The sequence below is a fragment of the Rhinichthys klamathensis genome, unplaced genomic scaffold (assembly GCF_029890125.1).
Source record: "Rhinichthys klamathensis goyatoka isolate OS25496 unplaced genomic scaffold, OSU_Roscu_1.1 h1tg000593l_1, whole genome shotgun sequence".
Classification (NCBI taxonomy): Eukaryota; Metazoa; Chordata; class Actinopteri; order Cypriniformes; family Leuciscidae; genus Rhinichthys; species Rhinichthys klamathensis.
In genome coordinates, this window is record NW_026607050.1 from 362,494 (window position 1) to 380,396 (window position 17,903).

Here is a 17,903-nt window from a genome sequence, read left to right on the forward strand (position 1 = left end):
TTTGGAATAATTAAGATATTTTATCTTCTGCTCATCAAGGCTGCATTATTATTTCATCATAAATGCAGTAAAATATTGTGGAAAAAGTTTTACAATTAAAAATAACTCTTTTCTATTGGAATATATTTTAAAATTTAATTTATTCCTGAATTTTCAGCATCATGTCACATGATCCTTCAGAAATTATTCTCCAATATGCTGATTTGCTGCTCAGCTATTATCAATTGTTGTTGGTGTGTATTGTAATGATGCGTTGAAATTCAGTGTTTATGAATGCCACAACTCAAGACTCAAAAGGCATATAGGAATCATAGGAATGACCCTCGAGCACAAACGTGTTGCACTGGTTCATAAGTCTCGTTACTGTCTTGTGGTAATCGTGCTGAAACTTTTGTTGCACTCCAGAGACTCTACAGGCTTTATATGTGGAATGACTTGAAGGCATGTTTTCGGATAGATATAAATCTCCCACATTTGATGTATATATGAGCCCACTGTCACCCGCTGCACATATCAGAGTTTTGTTGATCTCAGCAAGAATTTTCCTGAGAATGGCAAAAATGCATCATGACCGACTCGCCTTGTTCTTGCATTGATGGAATGATACCAGGCATAAAGCATCCTTATGTATTAAGAATCTCACCTTAACATTGTTTTAAAGATGAAAAGTTTGTCACATTACATTTGAATTTATGTTCTAACTTAACTTACTACTATGGGACTCCTCCAGTGCTTGGACATTTTCCCTGCATGGCATGTTTAATAGTTACACCTATATCCCATGTTAACCTATTAATAGTTAAGAATGAAATCCCAAGACTTTATGAATGAGACCTGAGACATCATTGCATGTATTATGTGCATGCTGAATGATCATGCAACACTGCATATACTTTATTTTTCTCATGGCAGGGGCGACATGCAGCATGGTATCATGTGAAATGGCTACTTGTGTTATTTTTTGGTGGATCTTTAATTTAAGCTGAGGTCTTTATTAAAAGTACCATGACTACCCAGACAGCCCCCATGGTGACCACTGCTGTTACCACCCAGACACATCTTTCGGAGTGATAACTGCCCTGTGCTGCAGCTAGATAGAGACTCAAGGGTCTCACTCCATCTTTCAAAAGAAGTGTTTTCTTCTTACAATCATATCCTCTTTTGCTGAGTATCAAGGACTTCTTCTGAAATAACTGAAATAATTCTTCTGTTATTTCATAAGTCAGCACCGATAATAGTCACCAAGAAGTTTGAAGTACACTACCAATCAAAAGATTGGACCAAAAAAAGCAAAAAGCTTACTTTTATTTTATCAACCAGCTTTATGAGATGCATCCTCGAATGCTTCTTTTAACCATATTGAAAGAATTTGTGGCTGCTTTTCCTTCACGATCTGATCCAACATCCATTAAAAAAAAAATCTAAAATTATTTTATTTTTGCATTTTTTTTACTTTTTTAAGAAATTAATATAACACTATTGTCTAAAAAAGTATTTTCAAGCATTTAAGCATAAACATTTAGAGCAAAATATTTTTTTCACAATAATAAAACATTTTATCAAGCTTTTTTTGTTTTTTGAGTTTATTGTCATGAAATTAATACATGTCTAATCTTTAAAAAAGATTTTAAAATATTTTTTTTATTGCTTTTAACTAGTAGTGCAAGACTATCAAAATCAAAAATACTTATTTACTTTCGATAAATAATGATTTATAAACAAGTGCAAATAGATAAAAGGTTGACGGTACATGTGGTTTAACCCAAAACCTAACTTTATTTTGTTTATTTCATGATTGCTCCGTTTATCTCATTTACCATCATAAACCATTTAAATGGCTTTACACACCGTCACACTGTTGCCATTCAGATAAAGCACAGAGTGTGTAGCCTTCATGGTCCTGATTTAAGATCAGATGTATTGACCTCATCTGCGGCCCTCGAGATCACCTCAGCATCTCCCCACAGGAAATTCAATCCTGCTACATAAGCATACGTGTGTTGAAGGGAAGGCCATACTCATTATCTGTAGTGCAGCAATAGGCATGTTTTGTCCTTAATGAGAAAACATGCCATAAAAAACCAGATTACTCATTGATTATTGGACCTTGAGATACTTTTTGAATTGCTGTTTTGTAAATCTTTATCGTACTGACAAGTGATTTTTTTTTCATATTAAAAGAGGACCTATAATGCTTTTTTACATTTTCAACTTTCTTTAGTGTGTCATGTTGCTGTTTGAGCATGTAAAAGGTCTGTAAAGTTATAAAGCACAACGTCATGCTCTATATCATTAAAGGGTTAGTTCACCCAAAAATGAAAATTCTTTCATACTCGACCTCATGTCGTTCCAAACCCGTAAGACTTTCGTTCATCTTCGGAACACAAATGCAAATCTTATAGATGAAATCTGAGAGCTTTCTGTCCCTCCATTGACAGCTACGCAACTACCACTTTGACGCTTCAAAAAGTTCATAAAGAGATCGTAAAACGAATCCATATGAATTAAGCGGTTTAGTCCAAATTTTACTGAAGAGACACGATGAGGCCTGATGGAGTGAACAGAGACATTATGTCCCTCCTGCCACAACCTTGAACTCCCCGATGTATGGCCAGGACACTGTCTCAGCTCCTTAGCACAAACACAAAGAGTGGATGCATGCTGCCATCTTATATACCCGTATGTGTGGAGGAGTGGCTATGCATGCAAATTCCACTTGCCAATTTCATTGGCTGTTTTCATAAACTCAGAGGTGATTGGGGCTCCCAAGTGAGACCCCTAATGGCATAACGTCGACGTGACTGACAGAAAGGGAATCATAATTCCAACGAACATTCGCAAACTTGCATGGTTGGAACTACAGCTCTCGAGCTGTGGTTAGATGCATAGTTTCTTAAATGACATTTGGACTTACAGTAAATAGGTCATGCTCTTGGGCACAATAAGCAAACTAACATTCACTACATTCTATGTTCCCTATTTTAACGATCTAAGCGCATGGTCTAAAGCGCAGGGCGCAAGCACACTTAGGGTGTATCCGAATCCACTTTTGCTAGTTTATTGGCTGGAAAAATGGTCTGCGCCCGACGCATGGTCTAAAAGGGTTGTCCCTATTCTCTTAATGAGTAATGGGTGTGTTTTGGGCATAACGTGCAATAAGCAAATCAGAGTCTCATCTCCCATTCCCTTTAAAACCCAGTTGCATTCACGGCATGGTGGAATTTGCAAGCGGAAAACCTGAACGCTTCTCTAGCAAGGAAACGGATCTGCTCGTGCGGGAACCAAAGTGTACACGCGTTGTGGATCCGTCTATAGGCGCACATTACTTACGCGCTCTTTAAATAACAAAAAAAAATATTGCGCCATTGACTTTGGACCAGGTTTTTGTTGGTCAATGGCGCAGTCTATTTCAGTTGCCTCAAAATAGCAACGCGCCAACAATGCGCCTGACAGTGTTGTAGTCGAGTCACCAACTGTCGAGTCCGAGTCGAGTCTCGAGTCCCAGTGTTCGAGTCCCAGTGTTCGAGTCCGAGTCCAAGTCCGAGTCACCAAAGAAGAGTCCGAGTCGAGTCCAAGTCGAGTCACCATTACCTGAGTTCAAGTCCGAGTCGAGTCTCGAGTCCCGTGTTCGAGTCCGAGTCGAAATTATATACACTTAAGCCAAATCAAGCAACATTTTTCAGGCACTCTTTCTTGCAGCTAGAAACGTGTATGATATCACTAGAATTGCCTTTGACCTTAGATCAAATCATTGTCAACTAGCTGTGGCACGATTATATTTATTTAATTGTTTAAATACATTTTTGGATGATCAGTCAACTGGAATGGATAAAGAAAACAAAAAAGAAAGCCTAATTGGACAGAGGAGGAGAAATGCATTCTTCTTGACGAATATGGTAAAAGAAAAACAATTTTGAAATTTTGAAAAGCAAACTAAATCCCAATGTAACTGCGGCAAAAACCAGCAAATGCAGTGCTATATCGCTATAACTCCGCAGGAAAAGAGTGGTTGCGATGTGTGACATAGTAAAGGTCGCCGTCTAGTTTGTTAGCTAAAATAAACATAATTGTGTTATCGTATGATAAGCGGGATTAAGCGCTGAGCGCATCCGACTTTGGCTCAGCGCTCCTTTGTGGTCAGCTCAGCTGCTGCAAAGCGTGCCAAAATCGAAATGGCTGATTAGATGTAGAGGAACTTATCTAGTGTTAAATGAGTGTTACGTTATCTCTCTCACGAGAATGCAGCGTAAAGTGAGTGACGTCAGTGAGTGTGTTGTCAAGCAAGGAGAGCGAGCGGTAGCAGTGTCTGTGAGGGAAAAAATAGATCACGGCCGGTCTTGGACCCCGAAACAGGAAAAGTGTAACATCTTATATCAAATTTTTATAACCTATTTAGTCAGAAACAACGTCATTCATTTGATGAATGCTCAAGTCCGATCTTATATATTCTCGAGTCCGAGTCCAAGCACTAGTCATCAGTCCGCGAGTCCGAGTCGAGTCACGAGTCCAGAGCATGGAGTCTCGAGTCGGACTCGAGTCCAGAGAATAAGGACTCGAGTCGGACTCGAGTCCGAGTCCAGGACTCGAGTACTCCATCACTGGCGCCTGAACACAGCTCGTTTTCAGATACATTTGCTATTTAAACAACGTGGTGCAGGACGTGAAAATGATAACTGCGTCGGGCTGAAACTAGCAAAAAACACTTGTATGACAGGGCCCTATATCTTTCATTGTATATACTGTACATTTCAAGATATATTTTAGTGTGCCAACAGTTCCTGCTGTTTTTGAAGTGTGCATTTGCGTAAAATGCGCAAGGGAACTACGATGAATCAAACATCAAATAAATGACTCGGAACAAAAACAGTGAAGTAGTCATTAGGTGCCATGATCGTTACAGCAGCATCTTTATTGCTGAAGTTATTAGTCTTCCACCTACGTGTGACATTATTAACGACAGTCATATTGCTGAAACAATGTGGTTCAAACGACAGAGGAGCGACCATGTTACTACAATTTCGAGGAAACAGTCGTGACTAGTTGGTTAGTTTCTCCAACGATGCATCATACCATGGTAGTTACATCAGCAAGTTACATCGTTGTAGGGAAAACACACCCCAGAGCGTTACTCACAAGACCTCGTAAAAGGGCATAATAGGTCCTCTTTAAGGTCAGTGAACTGGTTTAATGTGGAAATAGGGCAGGTATTGCCTACACTGCAGGCATCTAATGTCTCCACAAAGACAGTAAAAGCTCAAGTCACCTACATTGTGAGAACCAGCAAAGTGTACCCAACAAGGATACCAGACTAAGATCAAAGATGTAGAAAGATTTATGTGATGGTTGGGTCGAGGTTTAGAGAATAGGAATATAATTCGCTCAGCAGCATTAAAAAAAAGAACAAGTCATCAAGTTATTCTAACAGACTGACAAAGCTTAATACTGATCCTGGATCTGCACGAAACTCAAACTACACATCCATGCCTCCTTTGCTTCATGAACTAGCCAGAATGCCGCCAGCATGCCGCCGCCCGATGCTCCGTTCCAGCATGGTTACTGTGTTGACACTCACACTGTATCTCCTAGGTAACGCTTGCCTTCCGAACGGCAGCAGGTGTGGTGTTGCGGCACGGCTCAAGAAGCTGTTCATATGCTCTTCTACCAAAGCCCCATCCACCAGTACACAAAGCAAGTCCTCTTTCAACACAAGTCTGCAGCATCTTTCCTCAAACAGCTCTATTTCTATCAGCGTATTGTCCATACTCTTGTGAAAAAGAAGTGCACTTGATTTATTGAATGTGAACTTATAGTGTAAGCCTACGTCATATCCTAAAAGTATATATTTTTTAAAACTGTACTTGCAGATAATATAATATTATTGAAATAAAAGGCCACTTATGTGTATTTAAAGAGAGCACACTTTCATGAGTTAAATACACTTAAGTATGTCACATTGAAAGTTTTACTTGAAAGTAACATAAAAAAGTAGACATTTTACAGTTTTTTTTTTCCCCATATTTCTTAGGTCTGTATGACCATAAATGAAGGAGTATTTTAAGTCTATTTTGCTATATGTGTGAAAAATCAAGCAAAACATTTGCCGACCCCAGAGGGTTAAATCATTAAATATTTTGTTGTGATTTAAATAAATACACTTATTTTGACTTGTTGAGTAAACATTATAAATCACATGTAACTACTTGTATGAGTATATAAGATATAAGTGTATAAGAGTATTTTTACTATCACATTTAATATATTTGAAATGTACTAAATTACAACTTTATTACAAATGTGTAATTATAAGTATATTTTCAAATGCATACAATTTTCAATAGAAATGGCATTAAAGAATAATTTTAGTTGATCATAAATGCTTATCACTACATTCAGCAGTACATTTTCACCATAATTCAAACATAATAGAATTATGAAATTGCATGTAAAGATGTCCTGTTAAATGAATGTAATGTTGAATCCAATGAAAATGTATTATAATTTAAAACTATAAAATGCAATTAGCTGAAGTGTGCTTTTTGACACAATTAAGTAGGCCTATAATTTCCACAATATGTACTCTTAAAAGTGTACTTGTTTTTCACAAGGGTAATGTCACTCCTTTCATTTCTTTTTATTTAACTTTTCTTAACTATTTCATGTTTGACCTCTGTATCTCTCACTCTTTTCATTATTTTTATGTAATCCAAAGACATTCTGCTAAGTATATCATACTGGATATGTTATAACCGCTGAATACCCTCTCCAACATTGTAGCAAATTTTTAATATCAAAAGTATTGAATTCTTGAAGTAGACTAGCAAATGATGAAATGTCATATTAACTGCTGATTGTTAAATGCTCTATTTTGTGTTTTTAACGAACACATTTAGATGCCAAAGAATGCTGTTATTGAAATACATATGCATCATGCTATGAAACGGGGCTGTTAGCATGAAGTGGTAATGATGCTACGATTAGTCTGTCACATTTGATTGCTATACACCCAGAGGGACACTTCTGGGATGAGAAAATGATGTTTATATAGGTCAGTTCTGTTTGCCAAACGGTTGACGAGTCGTCTTCTGTGGATCACAGGGTCATATGTCTGCCATTTGTCTTCCACGCTTCAGGTGTCAAAAGTAATCGCTGTGCCTTCCATAGCCACCATCACCTCCCATTGATTAATGTTTTATTGGCTCCTGCTCCACAGTGATTATTTTTAAAGATTATTTAGCCTTTAGGGGTGTAAAAAATGTGTAAATCTCAGTCACAGGTCAAATCGGATGCTAGATGATCTGAGCTAGAGAAACGCAATGTCCGAAAGGGCCGTTCAAGTTCCAAGAACGATAACTATAAAGATAACCATAATGATAACTGTATTTGCATCCACACCAATGAACGATAACGGTCTGTTTATTCTAAGCTCGTGCGCAGCGGTTTCAAAGTGTGCGTACAACGTTATTGGACATGTTTTTGAGGTTATTGTTGCATTTACACGGCTTTAACCTGCAAATCCCTCAGCATGCTACTGTATGTTTTGAGTGAAGTTAGTGTAATCGATCTAATAATCTAACAGTGAATTCAGATTACGTAAATTAGTCAATATAGTGGAATAAAAACAACATCTTGTCTTTTTTACCGCAACTTCAAAGGAAGCAAGACAATTTTGTCCAAACGAAATGAGCGAAACGGTACCATTTATTCAGAGAATATGAACAATTGTTTTTCATATACATTTTAAATGCGCGAGCCCTTAAATTACAATGAATTCTGATTGGCTGTCAGTATTTTATAGTTCAACAGCTGGAAAAAAATCGTTACGAAAGTGATCCCAACGATATCGTTTCTCCACATCGTTATCGTTATAGCTGTGGTGTGAACTCTGTTATTCTTTAATATTGAGACATATTTTTAGAACTATATCTTTATCGTTATCGTCCTTGGTGTGAACGGGCTTATATGAGCTGAAAGCTTTTTTAGATTTAAGGCTAATAAGGTTGAGACACCAAGACCTGTTAAGATAATATGGACATATGGAAAGTCTTAGAACAGAGCTTAAAACATGCTTTGGATATTTGAGGTTTGGTTTCATCTTGAACCTCTGAATGAATGGAACATATTTGCAATATTAAATGTGTGCTGCTTTTTTTGAACAACAGTTCAACAAGTTAATATTGAGTAATGTACATTCAAATTTAGACACAATATATCCTCAGTTACTTCGTGTATTTTTGACAAGGAAAATTGTTTCAATTAAAGCCAAAGCATAATGTTGCAAGTCTGTGAGCAACACACCAGTGGTTCTTTGTTCCTAAATTAATCCGTGCTTTTCAACAAACTGGTTGAGTGAATGCTTCACTGACTCACTCGTACAGACATACACTTGTTTCAGTCATAAATGAATCAGTGTTTTTAAACAAATCAGTTGAAGTGATTCAGTGACTCACTCATAAAGACTGGCTGTAACTGAATATGCATACTTGCCTACTATATAGTAGGCGAAAAACATTATGTGAAAAGAGTAACATGTCCACAATTCACAGTATTTATAAAAGTGTGCAAAAAGTAGCACTAGCACTGAGTTTTTAAACTTTCACGCTGAGGCCATGGAAGAGGATTTGTGAATGCCTGTGAAGCCTATGACGAATGTAGTACGTCCAGATTACATTCATACTACGCTCATTTATACTGTATATAGTACATACTTTTTAACAATTGCAAAGTAAGTACAATTTTGGACATCGTCAGTCACTTGTTTCGTTCATTAATGAATCAGTGTTTTTTGAACAAATTGGTTGCAGTGAATGATTCAATGACTCACTCATACAGTCACTTGTGGCTTTAGTAGTTAACGATGTAACTATCATTTGTGTTTTATAAGTACTAATGTAGAAAAAAATATATATTTTGGATCTCATTAAATGTTGTACATCTGATATCCCCTGTGAAATATAAAGTCCTCAATAGTTTTGTCATTATTTGGTACACTAATTATTAATTAAAAGAACTGTGATTAATGCTGTTAAGATGAGTAGTTGAATCATAACCCGGATGTTTTGTGTTTCTTTACAGATAGTGTTGAGGATGAACTGGAGCTCTCTGCTGTACGGCATCGACCAGAAGCTTTGGAGCTGTTGGAGGCTCAAACGCGTTTCTCACGCAAAGAGCTTCAAATCCTCTACCGGGGCTTCAAGAATGTGAGTTAATGCTTCTAACTACATATCTGATATTAAAATACAAAGTTTAATTTCGATTAATTCTTTTCTTATTTTGAATTAGATTGCATTTACTTGAAAGTTTTCCTTTTGAATGTTGCTTTGATGTGGAACATGCCAAACTTGGCAGGAAATCTGTCACGCTTGCTACAATAATCAGGTCAGGAAAGGTCTCTAGAGTGTCCCTGAGGCATAAATGTCCTTTGTTACCTCTGGTGCACAATGTAATGAGACAACACCGAATTAACTTGACCCAAATTGTCAGGTGACAGAGCATAAGAGTGGCACAATGGTCCTTTATTATCAGACTCTCAAGGGGGGGAATCATAATTCTTCCTTAAGACCACACACACGCCGCTGACAGGTGATGACTACACAGTTTTTCTAGCACCCTGTCTTATAGTTATAGTGATGGCCACTTTCGAAACACTGCTTTGTGAAGCTTTAAAACCTTTGCGAATCAATTGTTTCTAACCAGTTATTCAGGGCAAAATCACTTAATTTCCGTAAATGAGGCTTGGCTGTATCATAATTGTTTCGAAATGTTTCACAATTTCAATGGTTCGCCACTAGGGGGCAATGATTTAAATGGTTCACCACTAGGGGGCAATGATCTCTGTGAACCAGTTTCTATATCAGTGGGTTTTTAACCCTGGTCCTGATTAGTCTCCCGTTGCCAGACCTTCGTGCTATGTTTACACGGAAACGATCTGAAGTGAAAACGCAAAAGTGGCGTTGCGTTATCACTTTTTATTCTGCGTTTAGACGAGCGTTATGGTTGGGAAATTCGCGTGCATAGTGACGCAAAAGTGTGTGAAATTCGATGTAGTATGCACTCCAGGCGGCTAGGTGGCAATGTGAAGCACTGCCACACAACAACACCAATATCTTAGAATATTTTGTACAACTGCTGAAAAGACTCTTGTATGTTTATCAGAGCTGCTAGGGCAACTTGAAGGTCCGACGTATGGAAATAATCTGACATGTTGGTTGTTATTTTCCTGTACTGGCGCATGCATGTGACGTAAACGCGTGCGCGACGAGAGCCACCGTGAGCAGATTTGCGTTTTTTACCGTTTAGACGGGAACGCGATGGTGGAGCGTTTTTAAGATTTCCACTCTGGAGGGTGGTTTCACTTTTTTGCGTTTTTAAGCCCCCAAAACGGTGTTGCCGTGTAAACGAAAGGCACATCCGATAAAATATTTTTACGTTTTTACCCGGAATCGTTCTCGTGTAAACGGGGCCTCAGACTGACAGCAGAAGGTCTGGACTCCATAGCAGCTTTCATTGGCCAAGGACTGACATGTAAAGCAACCAATCACTGTTCCGCGTCATGTTTAGAGGTGTGAAAATGTAACGTCGATAATAACAGTCTGGTGTGTAAAACTCTTGGACGTATTTTAAAGAGTCTATGCTTCGAACTTTACAGACTTGACATGTAAACCCGAATAAGTTGGCACAACTCAAAAAATTTAAGGCAATAAATTGCCTCAAATTTTTTAAGTTAAGAAATTCAAAGTTTAAGTAAGCAGAACTGACATATTTTTATTTTGTATTTGTACATTTGAATTGTTCTTAACTTGAAATGTTTGAGTACACTAATTCATACATTTAACTTAAAATTTCAAGTAATCTCAGTGTGAACACTTTTATTAGTATAAACTTAGCTAGCTTTAACAAGCTAGTTTGCTAACATACTATTTTGTTAACATCTTAACAATAGTATGCTATACAGTAACACTTTCAGCAATACAGAGGTTTTATTTGCTCTCAAATCAAGCTCATGCACCACTTGTCACCATGATGGTAACTATCCTAAAACCAACATTAACAGAAATTCTTCTAAATTAGCATAACGAAACATTAATCATTACTAAATCACCCGCTTAACATTAATCTTGCACAAAAAAACATTGTATTACACTTAATTTTAGCATTTACTCTCCCTTTCGAGTGCCATCGGCAAAGCATGCTGGGAAATATACATCCCAGCCGTTTCAGTTAAACTTAAGTTCGTCTAAATTAAAAGAAATAATTTCATAAAACTCAAAACAATGAAACAGTTCAGTTTACTTAAAATATATCCATTCTGTGAACTTGAAAGAAAAAGAAAGTGCTAAATACTCATAAAAGTTAATTTGACTGAACTAATTAGTTTAATTTAAGTTTTTCCTACTCAAACCAATTAAGTATTTTGAGCGTTAGGGTTTACAGTTTAAATCCAGCGTTTAGTTGCTCCTGAAAAGCGTTCATTGTCACAGTTATAAACACGACAGCCTTCTTTTTCCATGAGGAGGTTTGGCGTCACGGCATCTTTGTTTGGCGTCACGATGCCTCCTGCGTTTTAAAGGCTTAGTGAAGCGATGCTATTCTGATGCTTATTAGTTCTCTTCTTTGAGTTTGCAGCGCACCAAGTCTGCCAATTTCATCAATCCACATTGGCGCTGAAAGTTTCTACTCGTTTGATTTTTTACTGTGAAGTACTAAAACCCTTCAAAATAGATTTAATTAGTAAATCATTGTCAAGGGTCCTGTTCCAAATGCAGCCCCAAGGCCTCACGTTATTCCTCCGACTCCACACTTTGATGGTGTTATTGTAGAGCTGAACAAAAGGGCATATCAGGGGCACATGAGCTCCTTCTGAAACCTAAATTGTCCACCCTAGTCTCGTGAAGTTCACAGACACACACACACACGCAACAGCTATTGCAAGTCTGGAACTCCTCAAGTGTGTCATGTGGGACAGGCCTGGTTCACTACAGCTTGTTATTCTTTTGTTGATGCATTGCTTTGTTGCTCCGTCCTGGTTTCGCTATCATCCTGATTACAAGGAAAAATAGTAATACACAAAGCGAATAAAAAGTTGGCACTTGTGTCCATGATAACAACCTTTTGAACAGGTATAGTCAGACCCTTGCCATTAGAAATAATTTTCTCTTCATCTATTAACATCTTTTTCTGTATTTCAAAGTACCAGTATTAGTCAAAGAGAAAAGGTTTAATAAAAATATTTATATTTATTGGAAACAGCACTGCTTTTTATTACTACTCCTTAGTTCTCATTATTACTGGTACTTTTGTTTACTCATCCATGCAGAAATCATCCATTCATACACCATGGTTCAAAAGTTTGGGGTTAGTAAGATACAGTATATATAAATTAATACTTTTACTCAGCAGGAATGCAATAAATGATCACAGGTGATGGTAAAGATATAAATGTTACAAAAGACTTATATTTTAAATAAATGCTGTTCTTTTAGTAAATCTCTATTCATTAAATAATCCTGAAAGAAATGTGTCATGCTTTCCACAAAAATGTTAAGCAGCATTTTCAACATTGATAATATTAATAAATGTTTCCTGAGCAGCAAATCAACATATTATAATGATTTCTGAAGGATCATGTGACACTGAAGACTGGAGTAATGATGCTGAAAATTCAGCTTTGCATCACAGGAATAAATTACATTTTACAATATATTCAAATAGAAAACGGTTCTTTTAAATTGTAACAATAATTTATTATAAATAATATTTTTTGATAATATTAATAATATTTCACATTATTTCTGTACTATAGTTTATTTTGGATCAAATAAATGCAGCCTTGGTGAGCTAAAAAAAATATTTTTTCAAAAACATTAAAAAATCCAACCAACAACAAACTGTGCAGATCTTAAACCTTTAAATGGAAATGTATGTCAATATCTACCAATCCTCATGGTTACAGATGAACACAAACAGAAATATCAAAATGTCCGATCTGCTCTTTTCCATACAAGGAAATACAAGAAATGAATGGTGATCACTGGCTGTCATGGTCAGTTGTTCAGAAATAAAGCAATAATAAAATAAAACCAAAACCAAATAGTGCTGAGACAGTTTGAGGCTGTTTGGGAGAATTTCACCTTGTAGATCATGCAAAATAATCTTTTCATAGTGGATTTTACAAATGGTGGTCATACTTTTTTCTTACTAGGTTAATTACACTGTATAAATGATCAGGATCTAAATTAAACATGATTATCTGTTAGTATATTTTACCACTAACAAAGTATTTCACAATCTTCTCGTCTCCATTCAGACTTTTCCTGTGTGTTATTCCAGTTGTATATTATCCTTGTGACTCCAATGAATTAGTGGTAAACTGAAACCCAAATGTGCCAGATAACCTGTCTCTGATCCTCTGTGTGCAGTCAGTGAATGAACATGGTTCAGTAAGCTGAAAAAATCATTTAATTACTGCCTGTGTATCTTAACGGTGTTAATGAACCTTGCTTTGCTCCTGGAGTTTTGATAATGTTGAGAAGACTTTGGCAGTGATGGTTTCTGATGAGAGCGGCGTGTCTCTTAAAAGGTAATTACACGGGGTCTCTCTCACGCTGCGTGCACAAGAGACAGAGACAGTGGATGACAGCAACACAAAACAATCCCTTTTAATTAACCAGAGCTCACTGTAACAACATAGAACTTTCTCAGACACAGCCTTTTATGTCAAAGATGTGAAGTCAACTTTCTGTTGGGCTTCTTTCATGTACCAGAGCCCAAGGTAATTGGTAGTGCACATTTATTACTATTCTTAGTTATTTATTTAAAAAAAAATCTGGATGCTAAATGTTGGGTAAAACATGCATATTGTGACAATGTAAGCATTCGATTTAATTTCGGTCAGTCTAACTCCGTCACAAATAAAATACAATTTTAACAGATCTTCAACATTACTTATGTGTTAAGTGTTATACAGTGCTTAGCATAAGTGCACCCATGCTAAAGTCGACTTAAAAGAGGAATAAAAAAACATCTTTTGGAAATTGATCTTAATGCCTTAATTAAAAAAAAATGAGGAAAAATCCAACCTTTAAGGACACCAATTTTCTTTGTGAATGAATAAGGTATCGTAAATAAATAAATGTTCTTCCTTAAAATACAGGGCGCATAAGTCAGGACACCCCTATGTTACAATCCCATAGAGGCAGGCAGATTTTTATTTTTAAAGGCCAGTTATTTCATGGATCCAGGATACTATGCATCCTGATAAAGTTCACATCATCACATACCCTTCACCACACCTAGAGATTGGCTTGGTTTTATTTCAGTTTGCCTAATAGCTCTAGGTATGGTGAAGGGTATGTGATGATGTGGGGCTATTTTAATTCCTCATTTTTTTAATTAAGGCATTAAGATCAATTTCCAAAAGATGATTTTTTTATTCCTCTTTTTAGTCAACTGTAGCATGGGTGTGTTCACTTATGCTAAGCACTGTGTGTGAAGCACCATGACAGTTTAAACTAATTGCCCCCATGGGGATTAATAAAGCTCTAAACTAAACATTTTAAAGGACTTCTGTGTCAATATTTACTCACCTTTGATTTCCAGAGCAATGCAAAAGGAGATATCAAAATAGTAATCCGCTCTTTTCCATTAAAGAAAATGTGCAATATTCATGGTGATCACTAGCTGTCACGATCAATTGTTTAGTTTAAAATCTTTTAAATAAAATAAAATAAATGAGATGGCCAGTCAAATCAAAGAATGTGGGCTTTACTTTTCACAGAAGACAAACATGACTCTTCAGTTTTAATTGGTGAAAGAATGCGAGGTAAGATGCAAGTAGCATCATATTTGACAACTGTTTTACAATACAAATACTATGGACAGTAATATCCGGTAATGCAAGCTTTGCATAAAAAATATATCATTTTTAAAGATGGAATGTCGACAGGGCCGTTTGAAGGAATTTGGGGGCCCCAAGCAAAATGGACATGGAGGCCCCCCAAGCCCCCCCACCCCACACACACACTTACACACACTTTATATGAATAAAAAAGGTTTACAGTGCAAATACTGCTGTTGCATACTGTGCATAAAAAAAAATAAAAAATTACAGTGACATAAGCTATGAAAAAATCATGTTCCTCTGCCTTTTACAGGTTAAATAATGTTTATAGATGGGTAAGGTTACAAATGATTTATTAAGTAAAAAGACTGTTTGCTAACAGTTAAATGACAATTAACTAAATATTAAATAACTAACAATTTACCATCTATTAATGATTGTTATTATAAAGTGTTACAGAAAACTTAAAGATATGTTAGCATTTCCATATTTTGATATTAGAAGGGAAGGGATGCTGCTTTCACTACCAATGCTTAAAAACATCCCAAGCTAATGTTTGATGCATGGAATTTATTGTGTGGTTTTCCTAACCCCCATTGGTAAATAGATTATCACGGTGGAATAGTTATGCTATGCCACTTTCATCAAAACCTACTAGCTATAGCAATGTCATGTCATTAAATACGATAAACAGTGATTCTGGAACTCCTTAAACCGTTTAAAAACATATTACAGTATGTAACGTTAACCATATTCCGTCCGTTCGGAAAAAAAAATCCACTAACTGTTCGTTACAAGCAGCATTTGCCGTCAGGCAGGTAGGTAGCTAACATAAACATATTTTTGCTAGCCTTATGTTACCTGACACCATTTGTACAAGACAAGTAGAGCTATTTTTATGCAGTGTAATTTATTACTTTAGCACTATCTGGTATTTTTCTTAACCTTCTCTTCCTTTCTCTTCTTTCTTTTCTGGCTTCCTGAAGCATAATTCCGCTTCATGATAACTCCCGAGGAGGTTTGTATTTTGCCGGCAGCAGAGATCGCGTGGTTGGCTGGCTGCTGTCAGCAACTACTGAGGGGGCCCCCTTGAGGGGGATTCCGATAACAGTGTCATTGCACTTTACTGCATTGACTATCAAAGGGGCGCTCACAGTTTGTCGTTGCATTTTATTCTTAAACAGTCGTTGTCTTGGGGCCCCAGTCCAGCTCGGGGCCCCAAGCAATTGCTTGGTTTGCCTGTCCTGTTCCGACGGGCCTGAATGTCGACAACACAAACCAAACTCTTCCTCTCTCATAGCCTGGTTAAAACCAGACCATTCTCAGTTGTAACTGAGTTATGGTCTGGCAAAGCATCATAGACAAATCATTTCCAGAGGGGCGTCACCAACGGACGTCGCGGATAGACCTAAAACCAATCAGAGCGATGAAGGAGATGACGTATGCAGAGCGGCGGAGAAACATCTCCGAGTGTTGTTCTTTGCTCGGTTTTTAACAAAAAGGAAACGTTCAAATCGCTTAAAACAGACGCGATAGCTGATTCGAACGAGTGATGTTCGACGGCAGCATCCATCATTGTAATGTAGGCTACAAAATCTGCTTCAAAATCCCAGCGCTGTCGTCATCGTGTAAAGCCCGCCCCAACGTTTCTGATTGGTGCCTCGATTTCGACGGATTGGAAATGAGCTTGAATGAGCTCTTTGCCAGACTAACTTTCAGAGCAAATCTAAATTTGCCGGAAGTTGTCTGGGTTTACCCAGGCTAAGTGAAGAACATAGACTGGCCTTATGCAAATTTGTTACATTGTCATGTGGGTATGTAACAGGAAGTGAGACTGGAATTTCAGAATCGATAAAGAATTTATTCTGAAATTTCAGTTTTAGGAGACAATAGCCGTGTTTCCACTGTCGGGCCAAAAGTGGTCCCTTCCCGGGCTTGATCCGGCCTCGTCCGGGCTTCCCCGCGGCCAGTGTCCAGGGTTTTTTGGCCCGCCGTATACCTTGGTCCAAAGCGGGCCAGCTCGGGCTTGAGGACTGGTTACGAATAGAGGCAGAGTTTATCTGAGTCAGGAGACGGTAGTGCCGGATGATTTCATATACCAGCTAACATCAGCATTAAAGACTTTTAAAATCATTTTAGCCCAAAACACACTTTCAGACAGCAGCGAGTGTTTGAAATAACTTCTGTTTGTGATCCAATGTGGATTCTGATCACCGTATAAGGCAGAAATATTTATATGCAATGCAAAAGACTATGCACGCTAACCATTACCATAGTAAACATGGTAAATATGACCGCTTGAAAAAATCAAGACAAATCATAGGCTACCACGATCGTTATTTATTTTCTCTGTCATTATGTCTCTTCTCTTTATACCGGACTGTCTGATATATTCATATGTAGCTCTGCATGAATAAAATCATGCTGTGGCAAGGCAGCATGGGGAAACAGGCTACTTAATACCAGTATAATACTATTGCACAAAACTTATTGTCAGTTTTCTTTCTAAAAGACAACTACCACAAGTCATAAACTTGTCTTGAGCTTATTTTTTATAATGGTCTTTTTATTTACTATTTATGGGATCGTTTTTGCCTACTCTTTAATGAGTACTGTGAATTCTGGACATACAGTACTTCTTTTGTCACATACTGTATTTTGCCTACTACAGTACTAAAGCAGTCATTAGCCGTATTTCCACTGTCGGGCCAGTGCGAGCCAGAGCTTTCAGAGCCGGGCTGGGCTACTAGCCTCTCGACCTGTAGCACCAAGCCCAAAACCACACTGCGTTTCCACCGTCGGGCCAGAAGCTCCGTAGCGCTTCACTAAAACACGCCTCTCTGAAACAACGTCACACAAACCAATAATTTCACCAACAAATTGGAAGTTTTATTAGAAAACTAATCAGAAAGAAATCACTGGAAACTAGCGATATCGCAAAACGAACATGATCAAAGTAGAGATGCACCGATTGATCGGCTGGTGACCGGAATCGGCCGATTTTCACGTGATCGGCCATGATCGGCGACCGGCCGGTCAGTCTGACATAATCCGATTTTATGCCGGT

At 37.5% G+C, this 17,903-nt stretch overlaps 1 protein-coding gene across 9 annotated transcripts in view; it reads left to right on the forward strand.

Moving 5' to 3' along the window:
* kcnip4a (potassium voltage-gated channel interacting protein 4a) overlaps nt 1–17,903 on the forward strand; it is a 248,446-nt gene that overhangs the window by 213,564 nt on the left and 16,979 nt on the right. For 7 of the 9 annotated variants that reach the window (XM_056240374.1, XM_056240371.1, XM_056240370.1 and 4 more), the window contains one exon: nt 9,073–9,197. In XM_056240374.1, the coding sequence (XP_056096349.1) occupies nt 9,073–9,197 (125 nt within the window). Of the gene's footprint in view, nt 1–5,586; nt 5,693–9,072; nt 9,198–17,903 lie in introns of all 9 variants that reach the window. The other 2 variants (XM_056240368.1, XM_056240369.1) reach the window with 1 other exon arrangement.